The sequence below is a fragment of the Stegostoma tigrinum genome, chromosome 41, assembly GCF_030684315.1.
Source record: "Stegostoma tigrinum isolate sSteTig4 chromosome 41, sSteTig4.hap1, whole genome shotgun sequence".
Classification (NCBI taxonomy): Eukaryota; Metazoa; Chordata; class Chondrichthyes; order Orectolobiformes; family Stegostomatidae; genus Stegostoma; species Stegostoma tigrinum.
This window is the reverse complement of record NC_081394.1, coordinates 15,974,366-15,996,989: the sequence shown is the minus strand read 5'-3', so window position 1 is coordinate 15,996,989 and position 22,624 is coordinate 15,974,366. Positions and strand designations below refer to the sequence as shown.

General features: G+C 50.8%; 1 protein-coding gene across 4 annotated transcripts in view; it reads right to left on the bottom strand.

Moving 5' to 3' along the window:
- Positions 1–22,624, bottom strand: part of grik5 (glutamate receptor, ionotropic, kainate 5) — a 156,173-nt gene that overhangs the window by 19,279 nt on the left and 114,270 nt on the right. For all 4 annotated transcript variants that reach the window (XM_059641314.1, XM_059641315.1, XM_059641316.1 and 1 more), the window contains exons 13-16: positions 19,685–19,798; positions 14,297–14,406; positions 7,564–7,737; positions 6,107–6,272 (exon numbers count right to left, since the gene is read on the bottom strand). In XM_059641314.1, the coding sequence (XP_059497297.1) occupies positions 6,107–6,272; positions 7,564–7,737; positions 14,297–14,406; positions 19,685–19,798 (564 nt within the window). The remainder of the gene's footprint in view (positions 1–6,106; positions 6,273–7,563; positions 7,738–14,296; positions 14,407–19,684; positions 19,799–22,624) is intronic.

The window sequence follows — 22,624 nt, the reverse complement described above, 5'->3', positions numbered from 1 at the left end:
TTGCAGCTAATTCATTTCTCATCCCATTGAATACTACATTTTTCAATCCCTCGTGAGTCACTCTTGAATCTCTCACACAAAATATATAATGATGTCCTCTGCTTCACCATCTGGCTGCCCCTATATCCAACTTTGCACTTCGAATCTGAGCAAATTGTTTCTTCTGGGGCTTTCTCCAGACCGCTGTCCTCCTAACACATTCCAGAAATTGTATCACTGTTACATTTAAAGTGGTTCTCCTTCTGTCACTCTGTGTGACAATTAATTCCTTTGTTATGGTAACAGATATCCCACATGCTATCCTGAACTCTTCGTTTATACTAACCTCACTGCACGAGAGAATACTGGAGACTGGCTGTGGTGTTAACATAATTTTTATGTTGCTGGACAGGGCATCGTTTGAAATCTGTGGGAATTCTGTGGCACTGGGGTTACAGGGCACTGGGAGCCTGGGGCACTGGGGATACAGGGCACTGGGGTTACAGGGCACTGGGAGCCTGGGGCACTGTGACTACAGGGCACTGGGAGCCTGGGGCAGTGGGAGCTTGGGGCACTGGAGTTACAGGGTACTGGGAGCCTGGGGCACTGCGGTTACAGGGCAATGGGAGCCTGGGGCACTGCGGTTACAGGGCACTGGGAGGCTGGGGCACTGTGACTACAGGGCACTGGGAGCCTGGGGCAGTGGGAGCTTGGGACACTGAGGTTACAGGGCACTGGGAGCCTGGGGCACTGGGGATACAGGGCACTGGGTGCCTGGGGTACTGGGGTTACAGGGCACTGGGAGCCTGGGGCACTGTGACTACAGGGCACTGGGAGCCTGGGGCAGTGGGAGCTTGGGGCGCTGGGGTTACAGGGTACTCGGAGTCTGGAGCACTGGGGTTACAGGGCACTGGGAGCCTGGGGCAGTGGGAGCCTCGGGCACTGGGGTTACAGCGCGCTGGGAGCCTGGGCACTGTGGTTACAGGGCAATGGGAGCCTGGGGCACTGTGACTACAGGGCACGGGGAGCCTAGGGCAGTGGGAGCTTGGGACACTGGGGTTACAGGGCACTGGGAGCCTGGTGTACTGGGGATACAGGGCACTGGGCTCCTGGGGCACTGGGGTTACAGGGCACTGGGAGCCTGGGGCAGTGGGAGCTTGGGGCACTGGGGTTACAGGGTACTGGGAGCCTGGGGCACTGGGGTTACAGGGCACTGGGAGCCTGGGGCAGTGGGAGCTTGGGGCACTGGGGTTACACGGCACTGGGAGCCTGGGGCACTGGGGTTAGAGGGCACTGGGAGCCTGGGGCACTGGGGTTACAGGGCACTGGGAGCCTGGGGCACTGGGGTTACAGGGCACTGGGACCTGGGCCAGTGGGAGCTTGGGGCACTGGGGTTACAGGGTACTGGGAGCCTGGGGCACTGGTGTTACAGGGTACTGGGAACCTGGGGCACTGGGGTTACAGGGCACTAGGAGCCTGGGGCAGTGGGAGCTTGGGGCACTGGGGTTACAGGGTACTGGGAGCCTGGGGCACTGGTGTTACAGGGCACTGGGAGCCTGGGGCAGTGGGAGCTTGGGGCACTGGGGTTACAAGGTACTGGGAGCCTGGGGCAGTGGGAGCTTGGGGCACTGAGGTTACAGCGTACTGGGAACCTGGGGCACTGGGGTTACAGGGCACTGGGAGCCTGGGGCACTGGGGTTACAGGGCACTGGGAGCCTGGGGCACTGGGGTTACAGGGCACTAGGAGCCTGGGGCACTGGGATTACAGGGCACTGGGAGCCTGGGGCACTGGGGATACAGGGCACTGGGGTTACAGGGCACTGGGAGCCTGGGGCACTGTGACTACAGGGCACTGGGAGCCTGGGGCAGTGGGAGCTTGGGGCACTGGAGTTACAGGGTACTGGGAGCCTGGGGCACTGCGGTTACAGGGCAATGGGAGCCTGGGGCACTGCGGTTACAGGGCACTGGGAGGCTGGGGCACTGTGACTACAGGGCACTGGGAGCCTGGGGCAGTGGGAGCTTGGGACACTGGGGTTACAGGGCACAAGGAGCCTGGGGCACTGGGGATACAGGGCACTGGGTGCCTGGGGTACTGGGGTTACAGGGCACTGGGAGCCTGGGGCACTGTGACTACAGGGCACTGGGAGCCTGGGGCAGTGGGAGCTTGGGGCGCTGGGGTTACAGGGCACTCGGAGTCTGGAGCACTGGGGATACAGGGCACTGGGCTCCTGGGGCACTGGGGTTACAGGGCACTGGGAGCCTGGGGCACTGGTGTTACAGAGTACTGGGAGCCTGGGGCACTGGGGTTACAGGGCACTGGGAGCCTGGGGCAGTGGGAGCTTGGGGCACTGCGGTTACAGGGCACTGGGAGCCTGGGGCACTGGGGTTAGAGGGCACTGGAAGCCTGGGGCACTGGGGTTACAGGGCTTTGGGAGCCTGGGGCACTGGGGTTACAGGGCACTGGGAGCCTGGGGCAGTGGGAGCTTGGGGCACTGGGGTTACAGGGTACTGGGAGCCTGGGCCAGTGGGAGCTTGGGGCACTGGGGTTACAGGGTACTGGGAGCCTGGGGCACTGGTGTTACAGGGTACTGGGAACCTGGGGCACTGGGGTTACAGGGCACTGGGAGCCTGGGGCACTGGGGATACAGGGCACTGGGCTCCTGGGGCACTGGGGTTACAGGGCACTGGGAGCCTGGGGCAGTGGGAGCTTGGGGCACTGGGGTTACAGGGTACTGGGAGCCTGGGGCACTGGTGTTACAGAGTACTGGGAGCCTGGGGCACTGGGGTTACAGGGCACTGGGAGCCTGGGGCAGTGGGAGCTTGGGGCACTGCGGTTACAGGGCACTGGGAGCCTGGGGCACTGGGGTTAGAGGGCACTGGGAGCCTGGGGCACTGGGGTTACAGGGCTTTGGGAGCCTGGGGCACTGGGGTTACAGGGCACTGGGAGCCTGGGGCAGTGGGAGCTTGGGGCACTGGGGTTACAGGGTACTGGGAGCCTGGGCCAGTGGGAGCTTGGGGCACTGGGGTTACAGGGTACTGGGAGCCTGGGGCACTGGTGTTACAGGGTACTGGGAACCTGGGGCACTGGGGTTACAGGGCACTGGGAGCCTGGGGCACTGGGGATACAGGGCACTGGGCTCCTGGGGCACTGGGGTTACAGGGCACTGGGAGCCTGGGGCAGTGGGAGCTTGGGGCACTGGGGTTACAGGGTACTGGGAGCCTGGGGCACTGGTGTTACAGAGTACTGGGAGCCTGGGGCACTGGGGTTACAGGGCACTGGGAGCCTGGGGCAGTGGGAGCTTGGGGCACTGGGGTTACAGGGCACTGGGAGCCTGGGGCACTGGGGTTACAGGGCACTGGGAGCCTGGGGCAGTGGGAGCTTGGGGCACTGGGGTTACAGGGCACTGGGAGCCTGGGGCACTGGGGTTAGAGGGCACTGGGAGCCTGGGGCACTGGGGTTACAGGGCTTTGGGAGCCTGGGGCACTGGGGTTACAGGGCACTGGGAGCCTGGGGCAGTGGGAGCTTGGGGCACTGGGGTTACAGGGTACTGGGAGCCTGGGCCAGTGGGAGCTTGGGGCACTGGGGTTACAGGGTACTGGGAGCCTGGGGCACTGGTGTTACAGGGTACTGGGAACCTGGGGCACTGGGGTTACAGGGCACTGGGAGCCTGGGGCACTGGGGATACAGGGCACTGGGCTCCTGGGGCACTGGGGTTACAGGGCACTGGGAGCCTGGGGCAGTGGGAGCTTGGGGCACTGGGGTTACAGGGTACTGGGAGCCTGGGGCACTGGTGTTACAGAGTACTGGGAGCCTGGGGCACTGGGGTTACAGGGCACTGGGAGCCTGGGGCACTGGGGTTACAGGGCTTTGGGAGCCTGGGGCACTGGGGTTACAGGGCACTGGGAGCCTGGGGCACTGGAGTTAATTCAATGGAAGAAAATTAATGTGGGATACAATGTTAATCAAGATTTGGTTTGTAGTGATAAAGAAATAGCCCCAGGAAGGAAATCTGCTCCCATACTGGTGACTCCAGATCCATTGTAATGCACTCAAGGAAGACACACACACACATCCCTTAAGATCTAAATAAGTCTGATCTCTCCAGGGATTGCTCAGAGGCAGGGATGTTACTAACTTAAGGAGGTGATGCCCCACTGATATTATTGCTCGACTATTAATGCAGATATTAGATTGACACTATATCCACAGCATCCACTCCCTCCCCCACAGATGCACAGCAGCAGCAGTGTGTACCATCTACAAGATGCACGGCAGAAATTCACCAAAGATCCTCAAACAGCACCTTCCAAACCCACGACCACTTCCATCTAGAAGGACAAGGGGCAGCAGATACATGGGAACACCAGCCCCCTGCAAGTTCCCCTCTGAGCCACCCACCATCCTGACTTGGAAATATATCGCCATTCTGTCGATGTCGCTGGGCCAAAATCCTGGAAGTCCCCTTCTAAGGGGCAGCTTGGGCCCACCGACAGCACATGGACTGCAGCAGGTCAAGAACGCAGCTCACCACCACCTTCTCAAGGGGCAATTAGGGATAAGACAATAAATGCTGGGCCCAGCCTGCAACACCTACATTCCACAAATGAATAAGTAATTTTTTTAAAAATTCACTCAATGTTTTGGGAACCTAAGTTCAAATCCTGTCGTGGAGGGTAGCGGAATTTGAATTTAAGAAAAATCTAAATTAAGAATTATTGATGAATGCTTAAAACTGGAAAAACCCATCTGGTTTACAAATGTCCTTCAGAGAAGGAGACCTGCCTTCTTGGGCCTGCAAGTAGTTTCAGGCCCCACGGCAATGAGGTTGATTCTCTGGTGTCTCCTGTAAAGTATCAGCAAAGAGTGTGGCTCATTACTACCCCCTCAAAAGGGCTCCTAGGGGTCGGCAATAAATGCCAGCCAGCCAGCAATGCCCATGGGGTACACAGGAGTTTTTTTTTCAAGATTAGATTAGATTCCCGACAGTGTGGAAACAGGCCCATCAGCCCAACAAGTCCACACCTCCCCTTGAAGCATCCCACCCAGACCCATCCCCCTATAACCCACACACCCCTGAACACTATTGCAATTTAGCATGGCCAATCCACCTAGCCTGCACATCTTTGGACTGTGGGATGGTCAAGCTCCACACAGACAGTCGCCTGAGGCTGGAATTGAACCCAGGTCCCTGCTGCTGTGAGGCTGCAGTGCTAACCACTGAGCCACCATGCCGCCCCAAAAGTGCCCTACAATCTCTCCAGTGTAGCCTTGAACATTGATCTCCCTGCCAATCTTACTGGCTTGTTCCCCCTGTCAAGGCACGTTTTAAGATAGAGGTCCAGTGCTGTCTACTTGAAAAGCCAGCTAACGTAAACAGGCTTGTGAGGCCTTGGGGTTTTTAATTTAAAGTCAGAACAATAGAGGCAGCCTGGCTGGGTGTGGCCAGCTCTCTCAGAACCAGGGGTTCTAGTTTTGTTTTTAGTTTTTAGATTGACCTTTAAGAGGTTGCAGTTGGAGCCTTATCAGGGCGGAGGTTGCTGGAGCCTTGAAGAAATAGAAGCTATCTTTTCCCTCTCTTGGTTAGAGCTGGGATTTCTCCCCGCTGCTGGGTTACCTGTGAGACCAATCCGTTTTCCTGAATTTGCCTTTTTGCCAAGGGATGTGTTTATGAGATGTTAGTATATTAGGACAGTTAATTAGTAATAGTTACTGTGCCTAATATTCGGTTAAGTTAAGGGTTAGGTTACTCTAAATTCCTCTTTCTTTTGTTGTATTTTAACAACAGTGTTTATATAAAATTGTGTTTTGCTTAAGGCCGAGTAATTTCACCATTCACATTGCATCTGGGACACTGCGCTTCACATCCACCTTTAAAATAAGAAACAGTTAGGGTCTTTCTTAAAATATTTTCAGGGGCGGAGGTCTGGCCTGATCTGTAACATCTTTAATCTTGGTTCATGCTCATCCATTTCATTGCCAGGGCAATGGGGGAATGGGCACCTGAATTTAGGGAAGTGGCCCTGTGATCAAATCCATGCTCTGCCTGACCTGATGGATCTTCTCAGACTGCTTCACCCGAACCCGCCGTCTGATCTGAATGGATTATCATGTGCTCCAGCACCGTACCTGGAAAAATGTCATTGTGGATCCTCCTTGAATGGTACCATACTCAATGTTGGTTTGGTCAGCGAGGTCATCGGCAGATTCAATTGGGACTTCCATCCTCTGCACAGTCAGGAAAGCAGCAAGGTTGGCTGTGTACGAGGAGATGATGATCAACGTAAAGGCCCACCTAATTGTCAGGCACACAATTCAGGTCACAGTTGGTTAATGCTGGACAGAAAGAAGACACCAACAGAACCCAACAGAATGCCCCAAGCTGGAATGATGGATGGAAGCTCCCTGTTCACCCACGTTTCCCATCGAACCTTTCAAACCTATTGATCAGTTTGGGCTCCACCAGGACCACTCAGCTCCTGACCGCATTACAGCCTTGGTTCAAACATGGACAAAAGACCTGAATTTCAGAGGTGAGGTGAGAGTGACAGTCCTCAATATCAAGGCTGTATAGCATCAAGGAGCCCTGGCAAAACTGGTATCAATGGGTATTGGGGGCAAACTTTCTGCTGGTTAGAGTCATTGTTGGCACGTCGGAAGATGGTCATGGTTGTTGGAGGTCAGTCATCTCAGCTCCAGGACATCTCTCTGTGGGAGTTCCTCAGCATAGTGTCCTAGGCCCAACTATCTTCAGCTGCTTCATCACAAGGTTGGACAAACTTGAATTGTTTTTGCTGGGACACCAGAGGTTGAGGAGCAACCTGATAGAAGTATACAAAATTATGGAGAGCATGGATCGGGTGGATGGTCAGGGACTTTTTTCCCAGGGTAGAAATGCCCTCAGGCAGCACCTTCCAAACCTAAGACCATTTCCATCTTGAAGGACAAGGGCAGCAGATACATGGGAACACCACCGGCTGCGGGTTCCCCTCCATAAGTCACTCACCATCCTGACTTGGAAAGGTATCGCTGTTCCTTCACTGTCACTGGGTCAAAATGCTGGAAATCGTACCCCCCCAAGGGCATTGTGGGTCAACCCACAGCAGGAGGAATGCAGCAGTTCAAGAAGGTAGATCCCCGCCACCTTCTCAAAAGGGGCAACTAGGGACTGTAAAGAGATTCTGCGCCCAGCTAGCAATGCCCATGTCCCATGAATGAATAAAACAGTCCCACATGAAATTACTGCAAGGATATGAAACAAGAAATACACAAATATCGTAACTACTTCCCGAATTAACCACAAATGACTCCCGTCTGAGGATCCCAGTAATGTGCAAAGTCAGAGGGAATTGCATGGGAGAAATGATTGGAAGTCACCCACGTTCCTGCCAGTGACCATATGACCCTGGAGACAGTTCACCCCTGAAGCTGCCATCCTTTCTCATGGTCAGAATGGGAGATGGAATGAGGTAGGTGATTGACAATGAAAGGTTATTCGATGTTGTTGTTGTTCCTTGCCTCATGCCTTTCCCCAATGGATAGATGCTCCCCCTCTCCAAACCCCGCCCACTCCCCGCCCGACTCACCAGACTCCACTGACACAGCGTGTAGAAAGCGCACGAGGCATAATCTCCGAGCCTTGCTGCATGAAACCTCCAACCGGGAACCAGAGGCTGTTTCCAAGTGTGTACTGGTTCTCCAAGATGTCTACCCGTTCTCTCAGGCACGGGTGGGGGTTATACCACTCATAAGGGCTCATCCTGCCAAGGGAAAGGAGAGGAGGCAAGGTGACTGCCCGAATGGCCTCGCAAAACAAATACAACTACGCCTGGACAACATCCAGGCTTGGGCTGACAAGTGGCAAGTGACAAGTGACATTCGCTCCACACAAATGCCAGGCTATGACCATCACCAATAAGAGACAATCTAACCACCGGCCCTTGACATTCAATGGTGTTACCATCACTGAATCCCCACTATCAACATCCTGGGGGCTATCATTGACCAGAAACTCAACTGGACTCACCACATAAACACAGTGGTACAAGATCAGGCCAGAAGCTGGGAATCCTGCATCAACTAACACCCTCCTGACTCCACAAATCCTGTCCCACCATCTACAAGGCACAAGTCAGGAGTGTGATGGAATACTCCCCACTCGCCTGGATGTTGCAGCCCCCAACAACACTCAGGAAGCTTGACACCATCCAGGACAAAGCAGCTCCCGCTTGATTGGCCCCACATCCACAAACATCCCACTCTCCCCGCCACCGACACTCAGTAGCAGCAGTGTGTACCATCTGCAAGATGCACTGCAGAAATTCACCAAATATCCTCAGACAGATCCTTCCATACACACGACCACTTCCAGCTACAAGGACACGAGCAGAATGCCACCACCTCTAAGTTCTCATCCAAGGCCTGGAAATATATCACCGTTCCTTCACTGTTGCTGGGTTAAAATCCTGGAATTCCCTCCCTAATGGCATTGTGGGTCAACCCACAGCAGGAGAAATGCAGCGGTTCAAGAAGGCAGCTCACCACAACCTTCTTAAGGGGCAACTAGGGACGGACAATAAACGCTGGACCCAGATAGAGGCACCCACATCTCACAAATGAATGAATTTTAAGAAAAAGGCTTCCTTGCATGTTGTCAACATGCATGTAGGAATGCAGAGGAATGCATTAGCTGGAGGAGGTCATTCAGCCCCAACAGACCTATCCCATCATGCAAACAATGGCAAGCCTTCACCCATCCCTGGACAACCCTCTCCCCCGATTCCACCGGTGCAGGGATCATCAACTTTGCCAATTCTAACTGACCCTCAGCCTCAACAGCTTTCTTACACTGAGAGGCTGGAGGTAGCAAGTACAGCGAGTTGGGAAGTGGGGGGGTTTGGGTTGATTCCCACTCCCCTTTATGTCACCCACAGAAGTCCTGGTTTGTACTTGAAGGTTCTGCCCCCTTTCTCTGGACTCATTATCATTGCTCTGCAAGGCACCCCGGGGCGTTAATGAAAGCTTGCCTATATTGTGAGGGCTTTGAACTGCAAGGGAAAACCTTTAACTCATTAGCTCAGCTGAATCAAGCCTTCTGTTTTTCAAATTTATTTCAAAATCTCCAGAATTCAGTCCGAGGGAGAGCCTACTGATGCTTGGGAAGATTTGGAAACGGGGTCAGCGGTGTGAGACTCGGGAGATCGGGGGTGGCGGGGGGAGCAATGAAATTAAAAGGACCAGCAGGAGAGGAGGGGTTTCAAAGATAGTCAGACTGTGGGATTTGTTGGCACGGTGGCTCGGTGGTTAGCACTGCAGCCTCGCAGAACCAGGGACCTGGGATCGATTCCAGCCTCAGGCGACTGTCTGAGCGGAGTTTGCACATTCTCCCCGTGTCTATGTGGGTTTCCTCTCACAATCCAAAGATGTGCAGGCTAGGTGGTACCAAATTGCACCCCAGTGTCTGGAGTTGAGCAGGCCAGATGGGTTTGCTATGGGATATGTGTGTTAGGGCATGGGGCTGTGTCTGGGTGGGATGCCCCTCAGAGGGTCATTGCAGCCTCGTTGGGCTGAATGGCCTGTTTCCATATTGTAGGGATTCTACAGCGAAGTGAGGGGAGGGGTGTGTCAGAAACAGTGAGGTCTGGGGAATGTTTGGGTGGGAGCTGCTACAATCTAATTAAAGTGTGACATGTTGGAGAGAAGCTTTGTAATGGGTCTGTCTTGTGTCTGGATATGGGTTTAAGCCCTTCAGCACAGCTTTAAAAAGCACACACGGATAATCCAGATTTGCAAAATTCCAAAGCAGCATTTCTTTACGATAGAGCAAAGTTGAGAAAGGAATTTTCCAAGTCTATGTTTCAGTACGAATGAGCCTCAAGTAAAAGCAAGGATTTCAGAATATAGTCACCCCCTAGCTTCAGCAAGCCCAGGCAGAGAGGGAACTGGGTGACTATCGGACAGAGGACAGGAACTGTGCAGGTAGATGATGGAATCTCACTCACCAACGGTTTATCAGCCTCGGGGCATTAGGGTTGGGGGGTTGCTGTGAGAGGGAGAGAGGGTCACTCTGTGAGGGTCAGGCAGAGGCACTGAGGGTAACATAGCTGACTCCAAGGTACCAGAGTTATGGTGGCAGTAGGGAATTCTGAAGGGGGAAGGGCAAACAGAGAGAGGTTGTAGAATCATTGGTTCCTACAGTGTGGAAGCAGGCCATTCAGCCTATCGAATCTACACTGACCCTCTGAAGAGCATCCCACCAACCCCAGCACTGTAACCCTGCATTTCCCATGGCTAACCCACCAAGCCTGCACATTCCTGAACACTATAGCATAGCCAATCCACTGAGTCTGCACGTCTTTGGACTATGGGAGGAGACCGGAGCACCCGAAGGAAACCCACACAGACACAGGGAGAATGTGCAAACTCCGCACAGGCAGTGGCCCAAGGCTGGGTTCGAACTTGGGTCCCTGGCGCTGTCAGGCAGCAGTGTTAATCGCTGAGCCACCATGTTATAACCAGTATTGCAATCAATGACAAAGGAAGCAGGATTTTGGGAGGAAATTGCAGTGCCACCCAGGGGAGAGCAGTTGAATGTGTGGCTGGAGAGATGGTGCAGGAGGGAGGGTTTGATATCCTGGTGGCATTGGCACTGCCTCTATGTGAGGTGGCACTGTACAAAGGCGGTTGGCTTCTATCTGAACAGGAATGGGATGAAGACTTAATCGGAGAGGTTTGCAAAAACCATCAGGACGGATTGAAACTGGATCGACAGGAAGGGGGAAGAGATTCTGAGACAGAATTAGAATTTAAAATGCCAGTTTAAAAGGCTGAGAAAACACAGAAAGCAGGAACTGCAGTCAGCCTGTTTGAACCTGCTCCACCATTCAATGGCTGATCATCCAATTAAATCCCCTGTTCCTGTTTCTCCCCATTCCCCTCTGGTGCCCTTTAGCCCGAAGGCAGAAACTTAACTTCTTCTTGAAAATATCCAATGTTCTGGCCACAACAGCTTTCTGTAACAGAGAATTCCCCACTCTGTGAGCGAAGATATGTCTCTTCGTCTCAGTTCTAAAAGGCCTACCCTACATCCTTAGGCTGTGACCCTTGGTCCTGGACTCCCTGGTCAATGGGAACATCCTTCCTGCATTTACCCTGTCCAGCCCTGTTAGAATTTTGTAGCTTACAAAGAGAAAAGAACCATACAGCACAAGAACAGGCCCTTCGGCCCTTTAAGCCTGCGCCGACACATTTTGCCCTTCCATACTCAAACTGTTTTCCCTCACAGGATCCGTATCTCTCCATTCCCTGCCTATTCATGTCTTCGTCCAGGTGCATCTTGAATGTTGCTGTCTGCTACCTTCTCCTCTGGCAACATGTTCCAGGCCCTCACCACCCTTTATGTGAAAAAACTTGCCCCACACATCTCTTATAACCCCCCCTCCACCACCTCAACTTGAACCGTGTCACCTAGTAATTGATCTGTCCACAGTGGGGAAAAAGCCTCATACTTTCCATTCTATGCAGGCCATTCATAATCTTATAAACTTCTGTCAGATTGGCCCTCTACCTCCTGTGTTACAGTGAAACCAAACCCAGTCTATCCAACCTTTCTTCCTAACTTAAAATCCCCCATACCAGGCAACACTCTGGTAAACCTTTTCTGTACCCTCTCTGTAGCATCCACGTCCTTCCGGATTCCTATGAGAATCCTCCTTGCTCTTCTTAGCTTCAGTGAATAGAGGTCTAACTGAAACAATTGTTTTTCAGAAGTCCATAGCTTCTTGAAAGTGGCAAAATGAGTGGCTATGATGGTAAAGGAGGTACGTGGTATGCTTGCCCTCGTTGGTCGTGGGCATGTCAAGTTGCAGCTGTACTAAACTTCCATTAAGCCACATTTGGTGTGCAAGTCGTGTGCTCTTCTGGTCACAGGAAGGACATGGAGGATTTGGAGAGGGTGCAGAAGGGGTTTACCAGGATGTTGCCCTGGATTGAAGTGAATTAGCAACAAGGAGAGGATGGACAGACTTGGATAGTTTTCACTGAAATGTCAGAGGCTGGGGTGGGGAGTGGGAGAGCGACCTGACAGCATTGTATTAAATTATGAGAGGTGTAGATAGGGTGGGTGATCAGAGTTTTGTTTTTCAGGGTGGAAATGTACTCAGGCAGCACTTTCTAAACCATGGCCACTTCCAGGTCAAAGGACAAGGGCAGTAGATCCATGGGAACACCAACCCCTTGTAAGTTCTCCACCATAAGCCACTCACCATCCTGACTTGGAATTATATCTCTGTTCCTTCAATGTCGCTGGCCAAAACCCTGGGATTCCCTCCCTAATAGCATTGTGGGTCAACCCACAGCAGGAGGACTGCAGCTGTTCAAGAATGCCGCTCACCCCCACCTTCTCAAGGGGCAACTAGGGAGGGGCAATAAATGCTGGTCTGGCCAGTAATGCCCATGTCTTGTGAGTGAATATAGAAAACTAAGTAGGGGCTGGGGGTGGGGGGCAACACAGGTTTAAGGTGAGAGGGGAATGTTTAAAGGAGACGTGCAATGTACATTTTTTTTACTCAGAGGATGACAGTGTGGAATGTACTGCCAGGGGAGAATATTTTTTCCTGTATTCAGCATTTGTTTCCCATCCCTAATTGCCCAGAGGGCAATAAAGAGTTGATCACATTGCTGCGGGTCTGGAGTCACATGTAGGCCAGACCAGGTAAGGATGGCAGTTTCCTTACCTAAAGGATGTTAGTGAACCAAATGGGTTTTCCCCAACAATTGACAACGGGTTCACGATCATCATTAGTTTCTAGATGGTAGGAGCAAGTACGATAGAAATACGACACGTGCCAGGCAGGAAACAGAGGGATTTGGACCATCCGCAGGTTTTTGGGATTAATGTAGAATGGCATCATGGTCAGTACAAACATGGTGGGCTGAAGGGCCTGTTACTGTGATGTATTGTTCTACATTCTACATCAGTCTTCCCACCGCACATAAGCCTTTATTCCACTCCCTCTGCAATGAGGTCAGCCAGTTCCCTGATTGGGACTATGAACCTGATCCAATCAGGGAGCCCTGGCTGACAGATACAATTAGGAGTGTCAGGGGCTCTGTCTCACTCTGAGAGCTGACTCTGGTGGATCAAGTGGCATCTTCTGGACACGTAAACAAAGGTGACTTTATGGTGGGATACTGGTCCGTGTGGAGTTATTTCACCTTCCATTGCCAGAACTTCCTTCCTCAGGTAAAGGAAATTGAAACCGCACACAATATTCCAGGTGCGCTTTCACCCTGTACAATTGGAGCAAGCCATTCCTGCTCCTGGACTTGAAACTTCTCACTATGAACGCCAACCTGGATCCTCACTGATCCCAGCTCCTGCAATGCTTACGTTCAGTGCCTGGTGACCAGGACACCTGCATCTCATTGCTCATCCCTCTTTCCCAATCTATCACCATCCGGATAACATAGAGCATAGAACAGTCCAGCACAGTACAGGCCCTTTGGCCCACGATGGTGTGCCAACCTATTATCCTACTAAGATCAAACTACTGTACATTTTACTACCCTTCATGTGCCTATCCAAGAGTCGCTTAAAAATCTCTAAAGTATCTGACTCCACTACCAATGTCGGCAGCGCATTCCACACACCCACCGCGCTCTGTGTGAGGAACCTGCCCCTGACATCTCCCCGATACCTTCCTCCAATCACCTTCAAATTATGCCCCTTTCTCCCTTCCTGATTTTGCTCTCAGAGTGGATAACCTTGTGTTTGTTCCACATTATACTGCGTCTGCCCATTCCCTCAGCCTGTCCAAATCACGCTGCGACATCTCCTCACAGCTCACCCTCCCACCCAGCTTCGTGCCTTCTGCATACTCAGAGATAGCTCCTTCATCGAAATCATTACAGCATATTCTGTAAAGAGAGCGTGAACGTGAGCACTGAATGAAGAGGAGGCCATTCAGCCCTTCTTGCCTGTTCTGCCAATCAATGAGCTTGCATCTTATATATGTTTTGTACCTTTTGGTGCTACGGCACTCTGCAGGGAAGGGAGAGAGAAACAGAACTTGGGGCTGGGGTGGAACAGCAGCTTCTCCACCAGAAATTTCTCGCTAGTTCTGAATGCCCAGTCTCAATGGGATACCACTTCTCATTCTGATTACACACACCCTAAGTGATCTCAGGCAGTGTGACCAACAGTACAGCCTTTGCTGCGTGTGTTTTTGGGGGTGTGTTGGAGGCGGGGAATGTTACTGTCTGAGGGGGTAAAAGGGGGCAAAGGGACCCGTCACTGGGGTAGGACCCTGAGGCACTTACCTGGCAGCAAGGAATAGCACACAGCTCACAGCCAAATAGCCGAGTAACATGAAGAGCCAGACAGCTGGAGAGAAGGGGTCCAAGAAAGAGAAATAGCCAGGCTTGCGACCCTGATAGGGGTAACAAGGGAGTGGGGGGGGGGAGCGGAGAGAAGGGAGAGGGAGAGGAAAGGGGTAACGGAGGGGGAGGGAGGGGAGGGAGATGGAGAGTGAGAGGGAGAGGGATGGGGACAGGATAGAAATGGAGAGGGAAAGTGGGAGGGAGGGGGAGGTAGGGGGCAAGGGAGGGAAGGGACAGAGGACAGAGACAGAGAGAGGAGCGGGAAGAGGAGGGAGTTGGAGAGGCAAGGTGAATGGAGGGTAAGGGAGGGACAGGGAGAGGGAGAACAGAGGGGGAGGGAGGGTGGTAGCGAGGATAGAGATGGAGAGGGAGGGGGAGGGGAGGGAGAGAGAAGGGAGATGGAGGGGAGGGGAAACAGAGTGGGGAGGGAAAGGATAGAGGACAGAGACAGAGAGAGGGGAGAGAGATTGAGATGGAGATCGAGAGGGAGAGAGAGAGAGGGGGGAAAGGAGGGAAAGGGAGTGAGAGGGAGACAGGACAGAGGCAGAGACCGCAGGAATTGAAGAAGAGGAGATGGAGAGGGGTGGTGAACGGAGGGGAAGGGAGGGAGAAGGAGAGAGGACAGAGATAAAGAGATGGTAGGGAGAGAGAGGAGGAAAATGGAGAAGAAGAGGGAGGGAGGGGAAAGGGAGATGGGGAGAGATGATGTGGGAGAGAGATGGGGATAGGAGAGAGATGGGGGTGGGAGAGAGATGGGGGTCGGAGAGAGATGGGGGAGGGAGAGAGATGGGGGTCGGAGAGAGATGGGGGTCGGAGAGAGATGGGGGTCGGAGAGAGATGGGGGTCGGAGAGAGATGGGGGTGGGAGAGAGATGGGGGTGGGAGAGAGATGGGGGTGGGAGAGAGATGGGGGAGGGAGAGAGATGGGGGAGGGAGAGAGATGGGGGAGGGAGAGAGATGGGGGAGGGAGAGAGATGGAGGTGAGAGAAGGGGGAAAGAGAGAATGAGTGACCAGGGGAGAGGGAGGGAGGAGGGGAGGGAGCAATTAAGAGGGGAGAGGAGAGAAAAGAGTTGGGGGGCCAATAAGGGGACAGGAGGAGTCAGGGAATGATATGGTTGAGCAGAGGTGAGATAGAGTGAGGGACAGGAACAAAAGAAGGTGTGCAGAGGGTTAGAGGGCAGGGGAGGAGGGGTGATAGGTAGAGAGTGAGGGGATAGAAACAGAGGAGTATGATATTGTAGCAAATGGGCATGAGGGAATGAGGCAGAGGGAGAGAATAAGGGAATTAGGATGGCAATGGGGGTTGGTTGGAGAGAGAGACAGAGTGAGACAGAGAGAGAAAGACAGAGACACAGAGAGAGACAGTGAGACAGAGAGAAAGAGAGACGGACAGAGAGAGACAGACAGAGTGAATCAGAGAGAGAGAGAACGAGACAGAGACAGAGAGAGAGAGAAACAGGCAGAGGGAAACAGAGCAAGAGAGACAGAGAGAGACGAAAAGAGAGTGACAGAGACAGACAGAGAGAGCGAGAGAGAGAGAAAACAGGGTCAAATTGAGGCCAAGATAAAACAAATATGGGGTCAGGGGCCAATGATTGAGACAGTAAAAAGGGGAGAGGGACAGAGGAATGCAAGGTAACAAGGAGAGAAATAATCATAAAAGTGCAAACATCACTCAGTTACAGTAACAGCGCAGAAAAATAAGGAAGAATCCAACTGTAAAACACTCCGTAAATCAATGAGTTCAAAGATGGAGTGATAAAGGGACATGAGAGAAAAAATGGGAATGGGATGTAACTGGAGAGAAAGCGGGAATGGGATGTAACTAAAGAGAGAGTGGGATTGGGATGTCATTAGAGAGATAGTAGGTTTAGGATGTAACTAGAGAGATAGTGGGAATGAGATGTTACTGGAGAGATGGTGGGAATGAAAAGTAACTAGACAGAGTGGGAATGGGATGTAACTAGAGAGATAGTGGGAATGAGATATAACTGGAGAGATGGTGGGAATGAAATGTAACTAGAGAGAGTGGGAATGGGATGTAACTAGAGAGGGAATGGGGTGTCATTAGAGAGATAGTGGATTTGGGATGTAACTAGAGAAATGGTGGGAATGAGATGTAACTAGAGAGAGTGGGAATGGATGTATCTAGAGAGAGAGTGGGAATGGTACGTAACTAGAAAGATAGTGAGCATGAGATGTAACTAGAGAGAGTGGGAATGGGATATCAGAAGAGAGAGAGTGGGAATGAGATGTAACTAGAGAGAGAGTGGGAATGGGATGTAACTAGAAAGACAGTCGAAATGGAATATAACTAAAGAGAGAGTGAGAACGGGCCCAGTTGAGGAACAGAGTGGGAATAGAGTGTCATTAAAGACAGAGTGGGAATGGGATATCATCAGACAGAATGGGAATGGGATGGAACTAGAAGGCTGACTGGTGGCTCAGTGATTAGCACTGCTGCCTCTCAGCACCAGGGACCCGGGTTCAATATCACCCCCATCCCTTCAGGCAACATCCTGTGTGGAGTATGCACATTCTCCTCATGTTGGCGATCTGAAACCAAAACAGGAACTGGTGGGGAAGCTCAGCAGGTCTGGAGTCTGGTCTCTCCAAATGTTAACAGACACTGCCAGACCCGCTGAGTTTCAGCAGCGGTTTCTGGAGATCGTTCCTAGGCTACTGGTGGAAAGAAGGGGGGACATTGTAGGGGCTGTGACATTATATTTCAAATCCTCCCTGGCCACAGGGGGGGTGCCAGAGGCCCAGAGGACTGCTTATGTGCTTCCATTATTCAAAATGGACAGTAGGGACAAACCAGGAAACTACAGGCCCCTGAGTCTAACCTCGGAGCTAGGAAGACTATTGGAAAACATTCTGAGGGACAGAATTAATCTCCACTGGGACAGGCATGGATTAATGAAGGATAGTCAGCACGGCTTTGTGATTGTGTTGGAGAGGTTTGGTTGAGGCTTTGGACGAGGTAACTGGACGTGTAGACAAAGGGTAGTGCAGTGGAGTTAGTCCATATGGGCTTCAGCCAGACACAATAAGTCACTATGAGCCCATGGGAGCCACAGCAATTTGGCAAACCAGACCCAAACTTGGCTTAGCCGCAGGAGATGGAGAGTAATGGTCAAAGTGTCCTTTCCAGACTGGGAGTGTGGCGTACCCTAGAGTTAACAGCTGGGTCCCTGCTGTTTACGGGGTGCACTAACGATCGAGACGTGAGGTTTGATCAGTAAGTTCCAGAAAACAGATGAAGTAGTGAGAAGGATAGCCTGTAGCCCACAGGAGGATATAGACAGGCTGGTCAGTGCCAAATGGAATTCAATCTGAATGAGAATGAGGTGATGTACTTGGGCAGCACAAACAAGGCTCAGGAATACACAAGGAGCAGTAGGACCTTGGGAAGCACCGACAACAGAGGGACCTCACTGTGTACGTCCATGGAGCCCTTAAAGTATTGGGACACGTGGGTAAAGTAGTGGTGAAGAAGGCATTATGGGATACTTTCCTTTATTAGCCGAGGCACGGAGTTTAGGAGCAGGAAGGTGATGCTGGGACTGTATAAAATAATGTGTGGGCCGCATAGCAAGAGTATTGTGTGCAGTTCTGCAATCCACATTGTAGTAGGGACAGGATAGCACTGGGACAGGGAGCAGAGGGAGATTTACCAGGATGTTGCCTTAGGGGCTGGAGAGTTCCAGGAATAGAGAGAGATTAGACAGAATGAGGTTGCTTTCCTTAGAGCAGGAGAGATGGCGGGGAGCATAATTTAGGTTAAGGGACACATCGACAGACTGGATGAGGATGAAAACCATCCCACTAGTAGACGGACCGTCGTTTAAAGATAAGGAGGAGGTGGTTTAGAGGGCATTACAGGAAGACATTTTTCACCCAGAGGATCGTGGGGAATGTGGAACTCGCTGCCTGTCAGGGTGGGAGAGGGAGAAAGCATCGTCATGTTTAGCATGAACTTGGATGATCACGAAGTATGTAGAGAGGTGAACGTAGGTTGATGTTTGATGAGCAAGGCAGATGTGATGTACTAAAGGACACTTGGCATCCTGTACCACTCTGTAAGGCTGCATGTAAATAGGACAGTGACCAGGGTGGGTGTGTAAATAGTGCTGAGAACTGTAGGGAGGGTGTGTAAATAGTGCTGAGAACTGTGGGAGGGTGTGTAAATAGTGCGGAGAACTGTGGGAGGGTGTGTAAATAGTACTGAGAACTGTGGGAGGGTGTGTAAATAGTGCTGAGAACTGTAGGGAAAGTGTGTAAATAGTACTGAGAACTGTGGGCGGGTGGGTAAATAGTGCTGAGAACTGTAGGGAGGGTGTAAATAGTACTGGGAACTGTAGGGCGGGTGTGTAAATAGTACTGAGAACTGTAGGGAGGGTGTGTAAATATTACTGAGAACTGTGGGAGGGTGTGTAAATAGTGCTGAGAACTGTAGAGAGGGTGTGTAAATAGTGCTGAGAACTGTGGGAGGGTGTGTAAATAGTGCTGAGAACTGTAGGGAGGGTGTGTAAATAGTACTGGGAACTGTAGGGAGGGTGTGTAAATAGTACTGAGAACTGTGGGTGGGTGTGTAAATAGTGCTGAGAACTGTAGGGAGGGTGTGTAAATAGTACTGGGAACTGTAGGGAGGGTGTGTAAATAATACTGGGAACTGTAGGGAGGGTGTATAAATAGTGCTGAGAACTGTAGGGAGGGTGTGTAAATAGTACTGGGAACTGTAGGGAGGGTGTGTAAATAATACTGGGAACTGTAGGGAGGTTGTATAAATAGTGCTGAGAAATGTAGGGAGGGTGTGTAAATAGTACTGAGAACTGTAGGGAGGGTGTATGAATAGTACTGGCGACTGTAGTGAGGGTGTGTAAATAGTACTGGAAACAGTAGTGAGGGTGTGTAAATATTATTGGTGACTGTAGGGAGTGTATATACATGGTACTGGCGACTGTAGGAAGAGTGAGTAACTAGTATGGCAAATTGTAGGGAGGGTGTAGAAAAAGTACTGGCGACTGTAAGGAAGGGTGTGTAGCTAGTGCTGGTGACTGTAATGATGTTGGGTAAATAGTACTGGCAACTTTAGTGTGTGTGTGTAAATATTGCCTGTGTTTTAGAGGGTGTGTGTAAATGGCGCCTGTGTTTTAGGGTGTGTGTGTAAATACTGCCTGGGTTTAGGGAGTGTGTCACAGTACTACCTGTGTTTTAGGGAGTGTGTGTAAATACCCGAAAGCCATGCAGTGTAGGCTGCGATGTTGTTTGCAGTCCCCGATATACCCAGTGTTTCTAACTGTGAACAATGAAGTTTGACCTCACCATGTGCATTCTGTACAAGATGCTGATTCCCAGGGTCATGAACGGTTTTGAGAAGTCGATGACTTTCTCTCTCTCAGCTGTGATGGTGAAGGCAGCAACAGCAAGATCAGCTTTCTGTAAATACACCAACAGATCGTCACCTTCAACTGTGAACCATCCTCTGTCTCTCTGCCTCACCTTTCACTGCGATCCTGGATCTTAATACCAGGGTCCTGAATCTTAATAAGCAAAAGTACGATAGTATGAAGCGTGAGTTGACTCTGCTCATTACTGTTACTGAAAGAATAGACATTAGAAAGACAATGGAAAAATATTCAAAGACCAAATAGGTGATCCTTAAACATTATTCCTGCCTGATGCAAGACTGCAAAGAGAACAGTGGCCAAACAATGAATTACGAGAGAAGTTAGAGATAGTATTTGATGCAAAAAAATTGGCTTAAAAATTGACACGTAAAACACAAGAGACCTGAGGTTTGGGAACAGCCCAGAAGCCAGCAGAAAGCCTGGATTGATGAAACAAAGTAAGATTTTGGGGAACACAGTGCTTGACTGTATAAGTTTCCCAGGGGGAGTGAAAGGTTGTTGAAAACTAATTTCAGAAATTGGGGACTTCATAGTGGGGACCAAAGAAATGGTTGACATATTAAATTCGTACTTTACTTCAGTCTTCATAACAGAGGACAAAAATAATATACCAGAAATGATAGAGAACACTGGGTTTAGTGAGAGAGAGAAAGACTTAATCTGTATTATTACAGAAAAGGTGTTCATATAGCCCCTACAGTGTGGAAGAGGGCTTTTCAGCTCATCATGTCCACACCAACCCTCCAAAAAGCATCCAATCCAGAGTCCCACCATCCTCCACCGCCCCCACAACCCCCAATAACCCTGCACTCCCCATAACCAACCCACACATCTTTGGACTGTGGGAGGAAACCCACGCAGACACAGGGAGAATGTGCAAACTCCTCACAGACAGTCGCCCGAGGGTGGAATCAAACCCGGGTCTCTGGCGCTTTGAGGCAGCAGTGCTAACCACTGAGCCGCCCATGAAATTGGTGGGATTGTTGGCTAATAAAACTGCAGGGCCTGATAATCTATATCCTCAAGCACTTAAGGAATTGGTCTCCAAAATAGTGGTTGCATTGCTGGTCGTTCTCCGGAATGCTTTAGCCTCTGGAACAGACTATAGGGTAACTAATGTAACCCCGTTATTTAAAACGGGAAGTTGAGTAAAACGGGGAATTATAGACCAGTGAGTCGGGAAAGCATTGTATTATCAAGGATTAATTTGCTCAGCGCTGGGAAAACAGTGTAGAATGACACACTGTTAGCATGGGTTTATAAATGGGAAACCAGGCTTGGGAAATTTCCTGGGATTCTTTGAGGCTTAAACTAATAGAGTTGATTGGGGATAGCCCATGGATGTGGTTAATTTGGACATTCACAACATGGCAAAGCCTCAGACAAGATTATTGTGCAAACTGCGATTGTCAAGATGGACGGAAGATTGTTTAGCAGAAAGGAAACAAACAATAGGAGTAAATAGGTTTTTTTCTGAATGAGAGGCAGTGATTAGTGGTGTTCCTCAGGGATCGGTATTAGGAACCTAGCTATTCCCAAGATATATTTATGGTTTAGATGAGGGAACGCAATGTAATGTCTCTAAATTTGGAGATGACACAAAGGAAGCTGTGAGGAGAATGCTGAGATGCTTCAATATGACATGGAAAAGCTGAGTGAGTTGGCAAATGCATGGCAGACGCAGTGTAATGTGGATAAATGTGAGATTATCCACTTTGGTTGCAAAAACAGATAATTATCTGTAAATTGAGGGAAGGGAACTTTCAACAAGACCTGAGTGTTCTTGTAGACCTCACTGAAAGTGAGCATTACAGTGGCAGCAGGCTGTGAAGAATACAAACTACACTTTGACCTTTGTAGCTAGAAGGTTAAAGTACAGGAGCAGGGATGTCTTGCTGCAATTGTGACAGGGTGTCGGTGGGACCATATCTGGAGTATTGTGTGCAGTTTTGGTCTCCTTATCTGAGGAAGGATATAGAAGGAGTGCAGTGAGGCTTATCCCAGGGCTGGCAGGACTGATGTATGAGGAGAGGTTGAGTCAGTTAGGATGTTATTCACTGGATATCAGATGAATGTGGCGAATCTCACAGAAACCTATAACATTTGAGCAGGACTGGACAGGTCAGGTACAGGAAAGGTGTTTCTGACGGTGGAGGAGCCAGGGGTCATATTTTAAGGATTGGGGGTAAACAATTTAGGACTGAGATGAGGAGAAATGTCTTTATCCAGCAAATTGTGAGCCTGTGGGACTCTCTGCTACGGAAAGTGGTTGAGGCCAGAGCATTATGAGCTTTCAAGGAGATTGTTATATCTAAAGGGATCAAAGGATATGGGGGAGGGTGGGTTTAGGGAATTGAACTCCATGACCAACCATGATCATATTAAACAGTGGAGCAATCTCAAGGGGCTGAATGGCCTATTGCTGCTCCTTTCTTCTATATTTCTCTATCTGTGCCACCCTGTCCTGTCTTTGTCCATAAGACCATAAGACATAGGAGTGGAAGTAAGGCCATTCGGCCCATCACGTCCACTCCGACATTTAAATCATGGCTGATGGGCATTTCAACTCCACTTCCTGCACTCTCCCCATAGCCCTTGATTCCTTGTGAGATCAAGAATTTGTCGATCTCTGCCTCGAAGGCATCCAACGTCCCGGCCTCCACTGCACTCCGTGGTAATGAATTCCACAAGCCCACCACTCTCTGGCTGAAGAAATGTCGTCTCATTTCAGTTTTAAACTCACCCCCTCTAATTTTAAGGCTGTGCCCACGGGTCCTAGTCTCCCCGCCTAACGAAAACAACTTCCTATCATCCACCCCTTCTAAACCATAAGTATCTCTCTCTCTCTCTCTCT